This window comes from Paramormyrops kingsleyae, chromosome 15 (genome assembly GCF_048594095.1).
Source record: "Paramormyrops kingsleyae isolate MSU_618 chromosome 15, PKINGS_0.4, whole genome shotgun sequence".
Taxonomy (NCBI): Eukaryota; Metazoa; Chordata; class Actinopteri; order Osteoglossiformes; family Mormyridae; genus Paramormyrops; species Paramormyrops kingsleyae.
This window is the reverse complement of record NC_132811.1, coordinates 22,553,045-22,572,231: the sequence shown is the minus strand read 5'-3', so window position 1 is coordinate 22,572,231 and position 19,187 is coordinate 22,553,045. Positions and strand designations below refer to the sequence as shown.

Here is a 19,187-nt window from a genome sequence, read left to right as displayed (position 1 = left end):
GTGGGTTTGAATCCCCGACCGGCAAAGCACCACTGAGATACCCTGAGCAAGGTACCGCCCCCAAGCACTGCTCCCCAGGTGCTGAATTAGCTGCCCCCTTTTCATTCCATTTCATTGCTGCGGTGTGTCAACAATGACCACTGATCACTAAATACTTCTGCCAGTGGACTGTAGGTCAAATTTTATATCCATCCATTTTCTGTAACCGCTTGTTCTGTTCAGGGTCACAGGGGGTCTGGAGCCTATCCCAGAGGCTACGGGCACAAGGCAGGGAATGATCCAGGATGGGATGCCAACCCATCTAAGGGCACACTCACACCTATGGGCAGTTTGGTAGCTCCAGTTCACCTAAGAATATTTTTGGACTGTGGGGGGGAAACAGGACGTGGAGAAAATCCCATGATGGCACAGGGAGAGCATGCAAACTCTACACCCATGGAGCCATGAACGCAGGTCCCAGAGGTGTGAGGCAGCAGTGCTAACCACCGTGCCCCCACAGAGATTTACATAGATCAGGAAATAGGTGAGACCCAGACACCTTAGGGAGTAAATGTTAATGTATCATGGAGGGGCAAATCATGCTTTCAGCGACTGCCACTCTCCATCCACTACTATAGTTCCTCTCCTTTAAACCATCTCCTGCAATTGCTGGCTCTTGCCATGAATGGTGTGATATTAATTTGAGGAAGGGGACCCTCAGCTGCCGTGGTCATACATCTCGTACTACGATCTCCCAGTGTGATGCAACATGGATTCTTCTGCTCACCTGACGTTTAGAAGTTACATAAAAGATGTTCTGATAAATGTGCCTGATTTTGGCAGCCGAATGACACAGAACTGGGACAATGAGGTCAGTAAAACAGTGAGTCACACTGACACGGGTTTTAAATTATCACGAACTCCTATCAGTAGATGTGCTGAAGAATGTCTGACAATAATGAACAAAGCCATGCAAGGAGGGATATGCATGTTTGGTGGTGGATCTGTCTAGTGCACAGATGGCTGAAGGGAGGTGGATCTGCAGTGTTTTTTTATTGGCTCAGCGTTGGATATCTTTGTAGCTTCCACAACTGCCCATGAGTCATTGTTACTGCTGTCACTTTCAGTGTGTCTCGGGAACTAGGATCTTCGATGTTTATGGGGGCGTGCAGCTCGTTACCTTCTGTTCTTGAACAAGGTAGTTTGCATTTTGAAAAAGCAAAATCAGGGAGGTGACAGACAATCAAAAAATGAGCCCAAATTAGATCTTTTTAATGTTGAAACATAGATGCTCCATATTGACGGGTTAATCGTGTAAGGTCTGTGAAAACTCCAGTGAAATCTGTTTAAAACATCCACGACTGCTCTAGGAAGCTTGGCTGTCCTTGTCCCTTTCTCCTTTTAAGGACGGATGTGCGGGGATGTTCATTAACACGTTACGCAAGGCTGGTGAGCAGGGAGTTGTCAAAGGCAGCCGTGAGCTTAGGAAGCAGTCAGGAGGAAACAGTAGACGGAAACCGGTGTGCCACCGCTGTCGATCATGTCGAAATATCAGAGCACTGTCAGTGCAGAAAACTTTTCAAAAACCCCATTGTCTGTATAAGTGACTGTGACTGCAGTGACAACATGCCACCAGTCTGTTTACGCTCTGTATTGTATTATGGATTTTGTGCTTCCTGGAAATCTTGCTCTGTAGTTACACCATATTATTTGTCATTAGGTGGTTCTCTTGAGCAGTTAGCTTCCCAAAAGCAGTTAAACGAAATACTCCCATAATTTATTATGAGAGCATTATGAAGAGCTTCCTAAGGTGCAGCATGAGTAACAGATACATGATCTCACTGTGATTCTGAAACTGGAATTTACAAAACAGAAGATACCTTTTGAGACGTTCAAAAGAATGCAATGTGATCTCGTCTGAAGTTTTCAGATAAACAGAACCATTACTAACAATCATTAAAATGTGCTCTACTTGTGGAATAACCAGTTAGCAAACATTTTAAAAAAATCAAGTAGACCTTTATTTTAATTAAAAACAAATCAGAATAGTGTTAGCATAGTGGTGTCAAAAAAGTGGAGGTAATTGATGTAAGTTTTCCAATAAAATAAAAGCAAATAAAATATAACACTGACTTTGTTCACAGCCACCTGATTTGGAAAACAAATGTGGAACATAGACTGACCTACAATCAGCCAAAAATAAAATTCCATTACAGGAAGAGTAAACCACATATAAAAACATGTTCCTGACAAACAAAACATTTAAAAGGTTAAAATAAACTTAAAATGTAAACATACCCAGGTTTAAGTAACTGAAATCAATTCAATTAGCATTGATGTTTACTTCTAGCAGCTCTCCACAGAGAGACACGCACATCTTTAAAGGAAAAAAGCCAGTTCTGAAATGCTGGCGCTGACATCATGCCTCCCTCCCATTCCTGCAATGCAGCCACATCCCAAAACAAGTGACTTCAGGTTGGTGCAACAAACAGGGTTGACAGTATTGACTACACTGTAACTAATGAGGGAATAGCATGGATTGGTGATACCAAACCAGGAGGGCAATGCGGACAATTGCACTGACATCTACTGTAATCTATAAACAAACATTTTTCAGAAGTTGTCACATGTACAGTTCATTTGTTTGAATAGTTACCGCTCGAGCCAGTCAGCGGTTATGTGTTTGTCAGAAGAGCTTAGGGAGCTGGCGGAGACGGCTAAGGTCCAAGAAGTTGCCCACAGAGCTCTCTGCCGCTGAAGGATCCCGAGACGCCTGGGCTCCCACCCACACGGGCTGCGGACCTCTCTCTAGCCCCCGGGGGTCGTTCTCCTTTTGGGATCTCTTTTTGGCACCACTTGAGAGAAGCTGCATCTTTGGTCGTAGGTCTCGGAGAAGTTGGCTCTGGGAGCCCGCCTGGTTGTTCCCAATGTTCTTCAGGATCCCGCCTCGCTCAGGACTGAAATTCTCAGAAAGGTCTGTCCGGGTGGAGTGCCCCAAGGCCGAGTCCCTCCGCAGATCCGTGCTCTCTGCCTCTTCCTCCATTTCCACCTCCTCCTCGCTACTGTCTTCCTCTATCAGCCCATACTTCTTCATGTACTTCCTGGTGGCAAAGGACATGTTGCTAGAGGACAGCACGCTCAGCCCTGTCGTGGCACATTCTGTGGAAGCATTCCCAGAATGCACTGCACCGGGGCTCTGCAGGGGTACTGAAGGCCTCATCCCCAAGGAGAACCGTGAGAGATGAGAGTCGCTGAGGTATTTCAGGGCGATGGCGTTGGCCTCGAGGCTCAGGTCCACGCTGCCCCCCACACTGGGGGCCCACATGCTTGTCCCAACAGATTCTGAGAGGGTCAGTCTCGGGACCACTGCCTCGGGACTGATGGAGGCCAGCGTGCTGTAAGGGGACAGATGGAATCCTGATAAGCTTGAGCATGTTGAATGTCGAAGCAGGTGACTGAGACAAAGGCATGGGCAGGGCTAGACATAAGGATTTAGGAGGGCACAGCCACTTTGGCCTTGGCTATTCATATTTTTTCTAGGGCACAAGGCCATTAAGCCTGGGCACAAGGCCAAAATCTGGAGTAAAAATGTTTTTTCATTTATTTAAATTTCATAGGACACCTCGGGCCTTGTGGAGGAATTTTATTTCCATAAAGGATGCATTTTTTTATTTTCAAAAAAGCAGAAACTTTCCAAAAAGGCATTGGGCCAATACTGAGTCACTAATTACCAATTACTGTAATTACCAAGTTTAGACAACCTACGCAATACGACCTTCGATTTGAGACAGAATATATATATATATATATATATATATATATATATATATATATATATATATATATATATATATATATATATATATATATATATATATATATATATATATAGCTTTATTTCAAAAAACAAAATCCAACAATAAAGGAGCCGTCAATTTTTTTGTATTTGTTTGCTCAGAACACCCGTATTCTTTTAGTGTACATGACAATTGACTTGACGTTCGTTTTTTGCACACTGCACGCTACCAGTCCTATATCCTCCCAGCAGAGCTTGGTACTTCTCTGAGTCAAATCTGCTCTGCCTCGGCAAATGTTTTTTTACAACACCATCTGACACTTACCTGAACAAAGTAGATAATTTGCAACATTTTGCGGCAGTAGCCGCGAGTTCAGCTTGCTTTCTTTTACGTTCTCCGATCTTTGCGAGGCATGGTGACAGCATAAGCAGCAGACGACAACTACACGATGATTACCGAAACCGTCGGATGGCTTTTCCAATCAAAAACGTAACCCCTGATGATGCACCATTGTCATTGCTGTGGCTCCATAGTAGGCTGGACGATACATACCGTACCAGCCAATCATGCGACGAACACATGATCGTATTAGTCCAGAATTCATTGCGGTTCATTCAGTAGTTGGGAATTACGAGATGTGCGGGTCGACCTCGTTTCTCGTATCGAAGGTTGGGTTCGGGTTCAGTACAGATGCATCGATTGTTGACGAGGTAAAGTGGACCGTGTCGTGCGCAAGTCTTTTGTGTAATGAACGTTACTTTCGGTAAAAAGGGGGCATACGGCCAGACAAACATTAAAGGCAGGCCAGTCTTGGCCGTAAGGTACTTCAATTTTGAGGAGGCGTGCGGCCAATTTTGAAAGGCACGACGGCCATTGGCCGCGGTTTATGTCTAGCCCTGCATGGGGTGTTACCTGGTGCTCTCGAGGGTGCTGCGCGTGGCCTTGCCCTGCCGGCCAGGGTCCAGCTCCAAGGTCACCCCCAGCTTCTGCAGCTGCCTGAGTGTGGCTTGCAGCACCTGGTCTTGCTCCGGCTTGTCAGGCTCTGAGGTCTTCTTCCGTCCCTTGAGCTGGGCAGACCTGGGGGGCGGAGCCTCCTTAGGGGACAGGCTATGCCTCTCCGTGGGGGGTCCAGTCCATACAGCATGTTCTTGCCGCTCAGCCTCTTCCTTTCCCAAGGAGACTCGAAGGCGACTGTTCACCTGGCCCTACAGACAGACAGGGCTATGGGATCTGCAACCTTAAAGAGTTTACAGCAGAACATGGGCTATCTAGCCCCACCACCGGCCAAATTTGGGTCGTGCTTTTCTGAACAAAGGGTAATGAGGGTCCTGAGGCCAGACTAGCTGAGAACCAGACCATAAGTGGATCTGCTGAAACAGGCCAGTCTGAAGGCCACCAAAGGTTATGTGGGCAGGCTTCTGATCTTCATCTGAAAGCCTTTAATAAGTTCTAAGAGGGGGCTTCCCATGTTTGTACGTCAGGGCACCTCATGAATGCCCCCACCCCTAGCCTCCTCACGTTCACTCCAGAAGACAGACTAAAAAATATCTTTGGGGGGGGGGGGGGTACCCTCTGCACGACATCATATCAAAATTCATGCCACAAATGACAAACTGACCAGCAAGACTTTGTAAAATCTCTGCTGCTCATCCTCCGAGATGCTGGCTTCCTGCTGGGGGGAGCCCAGCTTGTCTGGAGACCGGGTCTGGTCACACATCCTGGCAGACTCTCCCAGCACTGGGCTCTGGAAGACGTGCAGTCCATCGCCAGGCGGAGATCTACGAGGAACAGGTGAGGAATGGACCCTTGAGGACTGCAAAGCTCTCCTCTGCCATCATACACCATTGACTCGCCCTGTGAGAGTAGCTGCTGCAGACTGATGTTTTATATGCAAAAACATTACAAATAGTTCATGGTCATTCAAACCACTCTGCTTGTCTGTGTGCCTCTGCTTGTCAGACAGAGGCAGATGATCCTTATTCACTGCAGTGCTGGCAGTTTTTTCCGATCCCTGTCAACCTTTACAGACAAAGCCCCGCCCCTGCGATGAGGGCACCGCGAGAAGCCGTACTTAGGTGAAGCCACGCCCAACGCCTGCCGCTGCTCATCCTCCCTGTCCGGGCCGTCGCTGAGCATGGAGGGAGAGGCGTGTTCCTCTGGGGCGGAGGCAGTGAAGGCGGAGCTGGCCTCAATCTCACCCTGTGCCTCAAGCTCTGACTCAGGCTCTCCTTGCGGGGGACTCCAGAACAAGCTGGCTCCTGTAACAGACAGAAACCCCCCACACATGCAGAGTGGGACAGACCCCAGTACAGTTACTGCCTTTTGGTGAGTTTACACAAAACCCTAAACCCAACCGCTTCCCACCCCCACTGCACCCCCCAGATAAGTATTACATTCCTAGCTTTAGCCCAGCTTTAAGCACAAAGGCAGTTAAGGGCCAAGGGCAATAGTGTGGCATAAACGTGAGATCCAGACTGCGGTACCTGTGCTCACAGCGATGCTGACTTGCTCTTTCACCTCCTCCTGCCGCCTCTCCATGGAGGATGGGGGGGCTGCGGGACTCGATTCTTTGTCCTGAGCTTCAAGGAGCTTCTTTATCTGGGGGTGGGTGGTTGCATTTAGTTAAAAGTAATGTTACAATGTATTAGAGAACGGCAGACAGGATTAGAACAGAATGACGTATCGGAATCCTCCCCTTCAGCCTCCTGGGACTAACTTAGACCTTCTTTCAGAACAGCAGCATCTTTCATAGACAGATGAGGCTACTTAAAAACGTCCAGTCAGCAAATCTGCACTCTCTGAACCCCAATAAAAGTGCCTCAGAATGATAAATTCAGGGCCGAACCTGAGCGTGCAGTAACTTCAGCTGACGGTCCTGATCCACGAGAATCCTGTAGGCATCAGCAGACAAGATGCCAGTCACTCCATCAGCTGGAGGTCCAGGTGGCAAGGCAGGGTTTGCTGCTTGGCAACAGGGGGCCTGGCAAGCAGGGGCCGGCTGTTCCATGAGCCATCTGGTGGGGGTGCTTTGCTCCCTGGCAGGGGAGCAGACTTCATGGGGGGAAGAGTGGTGGACGGGGCTGCTGGTGATGCAAGCGGGACTGTGGTGCGGAGACGACTGGCAGCAAGGGCGACGAGGTGAGGAACCGCAGCACTCATGACGTGGGGTGCTGTCCGGTGTGGGGCAGCAGACCACACCAGCACCCCCAGAGGACAGGCGGGGTACTGCAGGGCTGGGGGGCACAGTTTGCCAGGAGAGGGGAGTGTTCTGGGAGATGTGGCCATGCTGCCGGACACAGCAGTTACAGGGCAGCCCCACACACTCAGAGCTGGGCTTTGAGGACGGGGTACTATGCATGTTGCTGGATGGATGGTGGTACAGGGGGACTTGACTCAGAGAGGCAGTGCTGCACCTGAGGCTGTGGTACCCCAACGGGGGGGGGAGGGCAGGGGATGACAGTGGTGGATGAGGAGTGAAGGGAGACAGGCCTTTGGGGGGAGCCGCCAATGGCTGTGGTTGGCTTGCAGATGTGTCGGGTGAACCGTTGGTCATGGGCGTGGACGGTGTGGAGGACGAAGAGGCGGAGTTTGCTGGTGATGGTGGACAGCCCCCCGAAGATGACCTTCCGGAAGGGGAGGCGGATTTTCTGCCCGCGTTCGCTCGTAACCTCTGCTCACCGGGGCCGGGGTGATCTCTGGTGACCTTGGCAGGCAGGGTCCCTGGAGCAAGTGGCCTTCTGAGCCGGGGCGGGCCGGCGAGTATGGCGGCCCGGCCGGGCGGCTGGGAGGCCGGGCGGGAGCCGTGGATGGCAGCACCTCCTCGCTGCTGCAGAGCCGGCAACGGCGTGGGACCCAAAGCGTGGGGAGGTTCACGGCATGAGAGCTTCCTACCATCCAGAAAACTCCCTTCCATGACCAGGGAAAGCTCAGGCACTGAGGGGTGGATACTCCTCGTCTATGAGAAAACAACATTCAAATTAATACATATTTCAATGAACCTATTTTAGTCTGAATGTGATCCAAGACCCTACATGCCAAAAGCCTTCCCTACTCCGCCAGTCAGTAAGACTCCGTAACAATGAACACACTGGTTACCAGAGGTGGTTGCTAGGGAACCCAGGACACAGACTAATCTGCTTCTGTTGCAGAAATCTTGACCAGCAAGAATACTTAGTAACTAACCAACTGATCATTTAAATGCTCAGCCAGAAGAAATAAAACAATAGCCATTGGTTGCCCCGCAACATTTACAGACCAGGCAACTCTTACTCAGTATACTATTGGCACAAGTGGCTGGCAGGTTATTCCACTGTCCAATAGGAAGAGAAGGAATGCCCATGGAGACGTGGCACCTTGGAGAGCACAGGATGTACCCGACACACAATAGCGAGAAGTTAAGGTTAAACCAGCATTTAGGGGGAAAAGCCATGAGCTCACAGTGGCATAATGACGACCTCGCAAAACGCAGAAGCTTTATAAGCCAAACAAGTATGAAAAGGAAAAGCAAACAGATCTAACTGTACTTAATGTATCAAACTTTGGAAGACATTGTACCAAGAACTTAAGCATATGTATAGGATGGACCTCATCCAAACTCACAGAATCTGACCCACACTCTAAACATAGATCTTCTGATACAAGAGTTCTTCAGCTTAAAAATCAGAGATTGCTCTTGCAGGCCAACATGGAATATGGTGCCAACTGTCCCTGGGGACAAACTACCAAACCCAGGACCCCTCACCTCAGCTGGAGGCTTAGCCACTGGAAATTACTAGCCGCCCTGACAGGGGGCTGTAGAGAACAGCACCAATTTGTGTGTGTTGATGTTCCAGAGGGGCACAAGTCCGTTATCTCTCTACACTGACTCTATGAGGAGATCTGGGGCAGCCACCTTGAGATGGACACCTTACCTGTTGGCTGAGTGGGTGAGGGTTGGGAGACGGCCTGGGTGAGAGGTCCTCGTCCTCCACCCCCGAATCCTGGTCACTGATGGAGAGCTTATTTTGTGGGGAGGCTGAAGATGCGCCACCGGAGCTCCTGAAGTGATAAAAATAAAAAGGTCAGATCACAAGTCGGGGAATATGCACTGGTACAGCGTGTTGCCACACCCACCACACGACCAAACACCTCCTTCCAGTTCCACCCTCCGAAAATGGCTGTCTTATCTACCAGGTGTTACGTGTGTGTCCCCTCGGCCTGGTCCAGCCATTTTGGTCCTAAGCAATGAGGATCCTGTGAGCCGGATCACCTTCCGGGAATCGTGCCATGTGGCCGTAGTGCCATAACTGATGCTCCATCACAATGCGGGTGATGTGCCTCATTCGGGACTCCTCTAGCTAACGCTTGCTCGACACAAAGTCAAACCAGCGGTACCCAAGAATTTTCCGAAAACACACAGTCCCAAAGGAGTCCAGTCTCAGGTCACTGGAAAGTGTCCATGTCTCACAGCCATACGGAAAAACAGGAAGCACCAGGACTCTAAAGACTCTCTAAAGATCCGGGTAGGAGCATGAAACATCTCAACTCCCCGGACTTTAGTCACATCCAAAATATACACATCAAGTAACCAGGTGCCTTTCGTACCTGCTGAAGGACACACTGGATGCCACCCTCTTGAAGAATTCAGTTTCCTGGTTTACGTTTTCAGGACTCAGCTCGAACTGCAGAGGTCGCCCTGTTACCTCAGCATGCTTCCAGAAAGAACAAGACAAAAGGGTCATCTTCAAGGAGGCTTCCGGAATCCCCTGCTGAATGTAAGCTTCGTGCAAAAACTGCTAACAGGCTAACAGACCTTACTTAATTTAGATCAAGTACCAATCACTAGATTTAAATATTCAATGCAGCTTCCAGGCATGCATGTACACTATGGTAATACAGTCAGACTTGGGTTGGCATGAAAAACCCCAAACTGAGAGAGCCACCAACCTTGTAAAGGGTGATGGACTCCGTACTCGTGAGCAGCTGGAAGGTCATCTCCTGCTGTCCCCCACACGGCTGGCACTGGTAGAACTCAGGATTCCGATGGGTGAGAGAGTACAGCACCACCAGGAAGGCCCTGCCCTCAGACATCACCCTGAAATGGGACATCAGGTGCACACACACACACACACACACACACAGGGTCAGAGGGGCTGCCAGTGACCACAAAAAGACTGTACAACAGCCCCTGAATTTTAATCTGCCAATCAAATAACTGGTAACTGAAGTAAAATTTGGAAAAGCTATGCCTTGTAAATAACAGTTTAATATTTTACAACACATTTCATAATCATAATTCATTTCTATTATATCTGTATAAAGTTTGAAGGAGTATCACAAAACCTAAATAGACCCACCCAAAGAACACTGCTCATATAACCAGGTATATAAAATCACACACTGTTATGTGTTGCACAAAATATATGTCTTCAAATATGTGTCTAGTCACAGTAGGAAAATGGCACAGAAAATCACATGTACTGAGGCTGAAATGAACTCATGGATACTGACGCACCTGTCCCGGAGAGCAGCGCCATACAGGTACCTCAGACCCCACGCCCACACTTGGGGACTGTGGATGTGTGTGACCCCACTCAGCCATCTGCACCCGGGGGGGGCAAAATTACTGGTTAGCTCAGCTGGCAGCACGGGGTACGCCAAGCGACAGTTTAACAGCAGATGTCGGAGTGGCTGCCAGTGGCAAGTGGGCGGAGCCAAAGTGCCATCAGCTAGCTTATCCTAGGCCAGTACTCACGGACATATTCCCCCCAGATTGAAACCAAGCACCTTAATTAAGCATGTAGCCAAAGGGATTAGATCGGACTGTCTGGTAGGGAGCAAAAACATGGACCGTCTGAGGGTCCCCAAGGACCAGGTTCAGAAACACTGGATTGAAAACAACAGAACTACACGCCCACCCACTGAAACGACAGACCACCATCCAAAAAATATTGCGAAGAACATATTTAAGAGTTTTACAAGTGATCCACATATAAAAATAAACCAAGAGACAGAAAAAATGATTAACTCACACTCCCACAAGAGGCAGTGAGTACGCCTTTGGGTCAGATTCAAGTACGAGGAGGAGTTTACGAGTTTGATCCATGGTAAGGAACCTGCAAGACAAAAATAGCAGCTTAAAAATAAGCAAGTGATGTTAAAAAAGCTTTTATTCCCCCTAAATGAGGACAGGTGCTCTCACCCCCGCTTCCGACAGACGGCCTGCGTCACGCTGGCCACGCCGCTGAGGTTCCTGGCCAGCGCGGTCGGGATGACGGGCACCGGCCGCACGGGGACGGCGTCCAGAGTGTCGGCCACCGTGACAGCAGCCCAGCGGAGGCTGAAGCTCAGCCTGTCCAGCTGCTCGGAGCAGACCAGGCGGGCCCGCGGTACCAGGAGGTCAGAGAGCTCCACGCCGTCCCTGCTACAGCAGCTGTGTCGCAGAGTCTGGTGCGGAGAGGAGAAGGCGGCATTGGAGAAACGCCACAGCTCACAAGGATATCTGTGACATCTGCAGGGTCCTTGTGCAGCGACTGATCCATTGGTCCTTTTCTGTCAGGCACTGAACTTTGAGTATGCTGTTAGATGGGGCCACCTGTCAGTTACAGGCTGCAGTAACTGCAGGGGGAGGGCGGCACTCAAGACCACCTGGCCAAAAAATAAATGCCCCCTAATTATCCTCGTTAGGTAATTGAACGAGGTCTGATGTGAGATGGGGATATTACAGAGAAGCAACCAGCTAGGCGAGACATAGAACTATAGAAATCTAACAAACAAACAAATAAATGAAAATGCCCCATGACCCTGGAAGATGGATGGATGGATGAGTAGACGCTGGAGTCTTGCAGATGTACAGATGCATTAACAGCATTGTCCTGATGGTCCTACCTAAATTCCTAACATCAGGCCAAATCATCCCAATTCCTACAATGAGCATGAGCTCTACATTCCTCCATGACTGACTTATTTAATCACTCAATCAGTTAAGGAACAGCTCTATGCGTCCTGGATGACCCCAACATGCCACTCCCCCCCAACCAATGGGTTGTTCCTTTACCTTGAAGGTGACATTAAGGTCCTCGGCCGAGTGCAGCAGCAGATCCGCGGATGTCGCCCCCTGTGGGCCAATCACGCAGGGCAGGAGGACATCGCCGGGCAACAGGGCCGTGGGCACCTTCGCAGGCAACCCCGGCTGCTCCCGACCCGGGTCAAACCGGTCCAGCATCAAGGTGACTCCTTCCTCATCTGGGAAAGAAGGTGGGTATGACCAGACAGCGGACAGAAACGACAGCGTCAAAACAAACAACTTCCCTCACTATTGATCAACACCTATCAGCACGTGGTTTCTGAAGTGCTCAAGGAATCAGCAAACAGAAGAAACAGGTCATTAACAGGTCACCCTATTCCCCTTTCATTCTTACCATCATCCACGGTTAAAGCTCCCAGCAGGAAACAAGAAAAGATGGCAGTGCTACTCTGCCGTGCCTGGCGGTAGGCCAAGCGGAGGGCCTTCTCCGCCAGAATAATCTTGGGATTCCTATAAAGAACAAAGAGGCATGAAACCTGACACAAGATTTCATTCATTTCAGTTTAAGGTAGAGCCTTATAAGCTCTTTAGGTTAATGTCACCTGTAATAGCACAGATGGAGGCTGACAGAATCCCCGATAGGAGCTGGATCCCACAGTGCGACTTTAGACTTGGGGAAACTGAAAGGAGTGATGACATTCTCCGAAGACCTGTACAAGAATACAGACACGCATGACAGTGGCATTCCAAGAAATAGATATAAAAAAAAAACACAGATTATCGACACAATACAAAAAAGCAAACATGTGAAAAATGTTAATATTAGCTGTGAATGTAGAACTTTGTATCGTCTTTCATTTAAATACATACAAAATTACTGCACAATACCAAAAAGCAGATGAATTCACCTGAGCATTCGCTGGGGATCTGGGTTCTTGCGAACGCCTTGCAAAACGTGAGGTGGGAGGGCTGTTAAATTCACTTTAACGCTCATTTCTGAAAACCGGAAAAAAGCAATGGCAGGTTACCGACCGACGCTTAAATTCATTACAACATTTTAACGTGTTTTGCACCGGACTTGCTCTCAGCAGCAGAGCTCTTTGCACATTAAAGAACATTTAGATAGCCTGACTAAACACGGTCCGTAGTAATACGTGGAATTTCACACAATTTAGGCACATCATGCATGGCCAAGATGTGTTCTACTTACCAGAAAGCGATCGGGTTTGTTCATTGCTCCAGAATAAATCCGGTTTTTGGGGGGGTATGAGCAGCTGCCGTAGAAGGTACAGTAACGTGTAGCAGGCCGGATAAAGCTGCAAGCACTCCTCCAAGGCTACAGTTAGAGACTGCCAGAGGTCCCGGGGCGGTCTAAAACGCGGTAAGTCGGAGTCTTTCGTTTTTTTTTTGACTGTTTCAACACTTCTCTTTCAGCCCTGCAAATCCACAACAAAAAACGTAAACCAATCCACTTTAGGCGATTATCAAAACAGAGATTCCATGAGTTAAATCAAATGTAAATTTGTGGCGCTGTTTCCATGTTCCAATGGCGGGGCAAAACGTAAGACCAATGGGAACGCGGAATTGTCTCTCTGCTGACCAATCAGAAGTGCAATTCTTGCTCGCCCCTCCCTCCCAGTTTTTCGAACGGCTCGGTTTAACTGACCAAGCAGGGGCGGGTCGCGCAAAAGAGGCGGGGTCTCGGGTGTTACGTCACTAACATGTGATAGCCGAGGCGGACACATTCATTAAATGCCAGTCTGAGATCCTAAAACCGAAACTGACATTTTTATTGATAGCTGGAAAACTGTCACCTAATTGAATGTTGATTATACGCTGATGGCAGAAGTATACACTCAAAGATTGAAGCATGTGAGTAAAATCATAAAAAAACAGTATATAACTTGTAATATTTGCCAATGTATAGATATGAAGGATTTAGGTGCTAATTTTATTTCTTGAATTTTATAAGGCAGGAGTGTCGAACTCCAGTCCAGGAGGGCCGGAGTCCTCTATAGCTCAGTTCTTTCCCTGTTCCACAACAAATGATTCAGCTCAAGAGTTGTGTGGTAATTAGCACAAGGAGTTGTATCAGGTGTGTTAAATGAGGGTAGCCCAAAAACTGTGTAGGGCTCCGGCCCCCCTAAACTGGAGTTTGACACCCGTGCTATAAGGCTGATGACAATACTGTATTATTTATCATTTTTGGAAGACTGGTTTTGGATATTATTTTAGGTTATGAAAAACTTTTATAGTGTTTCTACATGTTTTACAAAGGTTTCTCTCATTCACCCATCCATCTTCTGTAACCTTTTGTCCTAATCAGGTGGCGGGGGGTCCGGAGCCTATCCCGGAGGCTATGGGTGCAGAGCAGGGAACAACCCAGGATGGGGCACCAACCCATCACAGGGCACATTCACACACCATTCACTCACACGTGCACAACTATGGGCAATTTGATAACTCCAATTAATCTCATCATTTTTTTTGGACTGTGGGGGGAAACCGGAGTACTTGGAGGATAGCTCATGACGACACAGTGAGAACATGTGTACTCCAAACATATGGAGCCATGGTGGAGACTCCAACCCTGATCTCAGATTAAATTCATGTGTTTTGTTCTTATATAGATGAAATAAAGCATTGCACAGTTTCTGAATATAAACTGAGCCTACACACTTGCACAATGACTTGCCCACGATACCCATTGAGCTGGCCAATAGCAGTTAACAAATTTTGCAAACAAAATTAATCAAGACTTTCAGAAGGAGGGGGGAAAACCCACAATCTCAGCTTTTGGGAGATGTGGGGTTTCAAAGGGGCCCCAAGGTCGGCACCCCTAGTGGCTGCTGTGGCTAAATTCTAGCCAGTGGTCCCACCTCTAAAAAACTCATCCCCAGCACCACTTACGGATCCTCTCGCTGTTGTCATCACATTGTCCTCAAGTTCTCTTCAGCACCAAAGTATTCTGGCCAGCCACAAACACCGCAGAAAGTTCCAGACTGTACAGTAAACAGCCTTCCAACTTCCTTGCTGACATCAGAATTAGACAATTTTTGGTGATGTCACTGAATATACCACATTTCCTGTTCTAAATGCATTCACACAGTAATTATGTGCTGAATAAGTGGTGTACACTCATTAATCATTAGTCTCATTTTACCACATGAGTGTACAGTTTCATTTCGAAGCCAGATTGCTGCAGGCATTAAGGAAACATCTTAATTTGCACTTGTTGAATAACTGGAACACAAGATGAGGTGTCCAAGTAATCACTTAAATAAAGCTATTAAATACCAAAATTTAAAAAAAAAAAAAAACAGTACCCATGCGGTAATACTTTGGTAGTGTTAAGCTGGCAACCCAATCGCTTTTTCTTTTGAAGTTCTGTGATACCTTAAGATGAGATTATTTCTGTAAAAAAATGGCTTAATTTCTGAGGTCTGAATATGAAGTAATAATTGAGATCATATCCTTAAACCCTTGCATCATCTAAATCCTAATTAAACTTTCTATCAAGTTCCGTGCAGCTAGTTAAAACAAGCATATTATAAATGGAGCTGAAGTTCTTCCTGAAGATCTGGTCATGATGGACTGTCAAGGATGGGAAACCAGCATTCGATTAAGGCACGAATTCCACCTAAAAGTAATGATAAGAGCGTTCTATTCGTTACTAGATTATATTTGAACTATATAAAAGAAACCATACTGAAAGAAATCATATGCAAGTAGAAAACTGAAACTTTCTGTTGGATGTTTATGGAAAGTAACATTTCTGGAAATTACAGCATGTTTGTATCAAAGTACTACAGAATATGAGACAATGGGGGTAAATGTGAGTCAGGTCAATAACCAAAGAACAAAAGTGTGGGAGACAATGAGGATTCAGTCAAAAGGGAACTTTTGAACTTACAGCTTCGAGATGAAGTTGAAACTAAGCAGTGGACTTGTCACCACGTTTCACACTCTGCAAGTAAAGTCAATCCGAATTCTGTGGAAGTCACAAGGGTTTGGGAGGGATTGGGTTTAACTGGGTGAAATCGCTAAGGAGTTGTGCTGTAACGTAAATTGTGAGAGCTGTATACTTCGACAGTGCTTCGCTTCGCAGCTGTTGAAAAGCGCTTTGTCAATTTCGCCAACTACCAGATATTGATTTCAATGCACCACTAGGTGGTGTTGTTTGACTGTTCGCCGTACAGAATTTCATCACGCATTTCGTTTCTATTTGTGAATGAGACTTGGTCGTTCTCAATGGCCCCCGCTTACTGGATATCGTCAAAGGGCCAGGTTGATTGCCACCTTTTCCCTCCCGTATTCATAGGCAAAGCAAGCGCAGATAAGAGTATGTCTGTGGAAATAGTGTGGCATGTCTGGCAGTGGACAGTGAGTAGGGGTTCAGCAGGTATGGTGGAGGTTGGGACATTCAGGCCAACCTAAATTTTGCCCCCTCTGTGACCCAAGTCACAGGCAGGTGGCTGTTATATTTAAACCGCACAGGAAGTAATGGCCTGTACTCTTAAAGGCCCATAGGGGCACCTTTCTAGACAGCGTGAAATGCATTACACATTACACATACCCCCATCTTCCAGTGGCATATCCAGTACTGGTGTCCCCTACCTCATGGGACAGGCTCCAGACTCACCACAACCTTGTAATAGGTAAGCAAGGATGGATTCAGGATTTATTGACAAAGATTATCATTTTAATGACCAGCACACAGTTTAATGTATGTAAATAGGAAGAATATTACAGTGCCACCAAGACAAATATGATGCTCGTCACCAAGACATATTTCCCTAATGGTGTGATTTAGTTAAGTGGCATGTCAGCAGGAATACATGAATCTTTTTGGTCCCTGGTTCATTTTGTGATGTAAGCGTGATAGCTGTGGCAATACCATGAGTCAGCGGGAGTGGTAGCAGCGTGGCTGTACATCCTCGTGGGCCCATCACCGTAATCTCACAGCTGGGGTCACTCAGATTGCAGAGGATTACGTAACATTTAATGCAGCGGAACTCATTTCAGTCTAATCCACATGATTTTTTTGGTTAAGGATTAGCAAAGTGATCGTGAATATTGGGGGAGAGATGTTGTAAGAAACTGGCTCTGAGACTGGCACAGAGCGAGCAAACATACACATACTCTCTGCACAAAAGACAGGGTGGGTTTGAGTGCTTTGGGCTGCAGGGTCCATGGTGATATGGAGCTTCGAACGTGACCTGGATGCCTCAGATAAGACAGATGACATCCCCGCGGGAAGCTGACTGAGAGGTAAACCCACCATTCTCATGTCTATATCAGGAATAAGAGATTGTTTTCAAGCTGTGACACTTATTCAAAATATTAAATATGTGCTATTGCAATAGTTGTTTCAGTATAACTTTTCTTAAGGTTTTGTGGGTGATGATTAGATTCATCCTGCAGTTATAATTCTTTACATCAGTGTTTCCCAGTCTGGTCCTCCACGACCCACAGACAGTCCATACTGGGAGCTGGGAGGGAGCAAAAACGTGGACCGTCTGTGGGTCCCCCAGGACCGGACTGGGAAACACTGCTTTACATATTAAACATGGGCAGATAATTTTGCTTGTAATGCAGTTGTGTGAATAGTTACTGGACCCTAACTTGCAGAGTGAGATTGCAGTGATTTAGCTCTCGCTGTGATGGGTTATGGGTGGCTCAGTGGCTCGCACTGTAGCCTCACTGGCTGTGGGTTTGATTCCTGCTCTGGGTCAGTGTAGTCCCTCTTTCCTGGGATTAGCTCTAAGCTCACCACGACCTTCTACCCCACATGCGGCTGGATGTGACAGCCAGAGAGAAGCTCACTTCGTCAGTCCCAAATGACAGCCGGGTTTACCAGCCTGATGTCATTTAGCAAAACTCTGAGCGCAGACACAAAGAGCAGAACTACTGGGGTGGTCCGCTGGGCAGGACTGCAGACTTCACAATGTAAAAGATAAATCTCTGACAACACTGGAAAGGCACATAAAGCTACAATCCTTGTCCTCCTACGTGTTTAGCATCATTAGGGTTCATGTCTAACTAAAACGCCCATTAGGTCTTAAATCTCCTACTTCAGACAGACTTGTGGTATTATTGCAGTAGGTGGGAATGCAATGTCATTTTTGGGAGCTTCCCTTGGGTGTGTACCTTAGGCTGAGACAGAGCAGCCCAGACCAACAGCACAAATGCCCCTCGCTGCTGTTGACATTACAGGCTGCTTTATGTTCACTTGCTTTTCCTGCAGATGAGCTGTTCAACTGCAAATTGCTTTGTTTACTTTAGCCGCTCTGGTCAAAGCCGGGCTGTAGCCATGCAAAAAGTTAAAACACCCTCAAAACAAGGAACATTTATCACACCCTAATTGTTTTTCTGAGACGTGGTGTCAGAAGTCACGTACAGTTTATTTAAGGCTATTTAAGATAAATGAAAAATGTTGAGACGTGAATTAAATGTGCTTAGAAACCCAGAGAAAGTTTTTTTCTTCCATTCCCCTTTGTTACTCCCATTCTTGGATACATGGTGCCCACACACAAAGATTGTTCCATGATGTTTTAATAGGACTGGTATTTAGAAAAAGTGCAAATTCTTTGTGACTTTGTATGCAATTCTGAGTAATAGAAACCATTTAAAAATCTGGATCTTTTTTTTAAAAAACAAAAAAACAAAACAATTAATTCAGGAAATTTTAGTAACAGGCAATAGAAGACATAGAGTCTATATACATATTTAGGCTATTTGGAACAATCATCAGCTATAAAGGATTCAGCAGTCAAGAGATGTCACAGGCTGGAACTTGGATCAGAGTTTTTCCAAATGGTATTTCAGAATCAACCTTTATCAGCCTTTATTCGCCAAGTGTGCTGGGGCACACAAGGAATTTGTTCCGGCAGCTTGAGACTCTCTCGTACAGGTGCCTCCTCATGGATGCGAAAGCTGGACAATGAAGAAGCAGGAAAGGAAGAATATTGATGCCTTTGAATTTTGGTTCAGATCATTAAGGATATCATGAACTGCAAGGCAAAAAATAAGTGGAAGGAAGAAGAGGGTGCCCCTGCCCCCCCCCCACCCCCCACCCCCGCTTTCTCAACTGCATGTCGCTTTAAATGAAAGCGCCCCCCCCCCCCCTCCCCCTTTAGTTTGGGACTAGATAACCCTGCTTGAAGTCCTTTCAGATTGAATCTTCAAACAATCACAGCATTCCTGGCCTTGTCAGGAAGAAGAAGGGTTTGGTTGAAGGCTGTAAGCCAGAATGCAGGTGGTGATGGCCCTACAAGGGTGGAGGAGGTCTGAACCGCAGAAGGACGCAATGTCACATTAGCTACCCTGGGGTGGAGAACCTGAAGGAGAATAATGGGCTTTGCCACCTTACGAACCAAAGTCAAGGTCCTGGGTGGGGGAAGGTC

At 47.2% G+C, this 19,187-nt stretch overlaps 1 protein-coding gene across 1 annotated transcript; it reads right to left on the bottom strand.

Moving 5' to 3' along the window:
* Nucleotides 1-1,976: 1,976 nt before the first annotated feature.
* Nucleotides 1,977-13,327, bottom strand: stil (STIL centriolar assembly protein). The gene is made up of 17 exons (XM_023813183.2): nucleotides 12,992-13,327; nucleotides 12,690-12,777; nucleotides 12,384-12,491; nucleotides 12,176-12,291; nucleotides 11,812-11,999; nucleotides 10,957-11,201; nucleotides 10,787-10,870; nucleotides 10,270-10,356; nucleotides 9,702-9,849; nucleotides 9,360-9,466; nucleotides 8,687-8,813; nucleotides 6,622-7,731; nucleotides 6,260-6,374; nucleotides 5,848-6,034; nucleotides 5,395-5,554; nucleotides 4,689-4,981; nucleotides 1,977-3,374 (listed from the first exon to the last, which is right to left on the bottom strand). The coding sequence occupies exons 2-17, from the start codon at nucleotides 12,773-12,775 to the stop codon at nucleotides 2,666-2,668; spliced, it is 3,870 nt and encodes a 1,289-aa protein (XP_023668951.2). The 5' UTR covers nucleotides 12,776-12,777; nucleotides 12,992-13,327; the 3' UTR covers nucleotides 1,977-2,665.
* Nucleotides 13,328-19,187: the final 5,860 nt, after the last annotated feature.

Bases quoted from the DNA above. Each gene is read 5' to 3' on its own strand.
- stil (XM_023813183.2), bottom strand. From the start codon at position 12,775: ATGAGCGTTAAAGTGAATTTAACAGCCCTCCCACCTCACGTTTTGCAA. The intron at 10,357-10,786 runs GTGAGTTAATCA...CCCCGGGTGCAG, and splicing joins TCACTGCCTCTTGTGGGAGT to ATGGCTGAGTGGGGTCACAC. The intron at 7,732-8,686 runs GTAAGGTGTCCA...GTTTTCTCATAG, and splicing joins CTCACCCACTCAGCCAACAG to ACGAGGAGTATCCACCCCTC.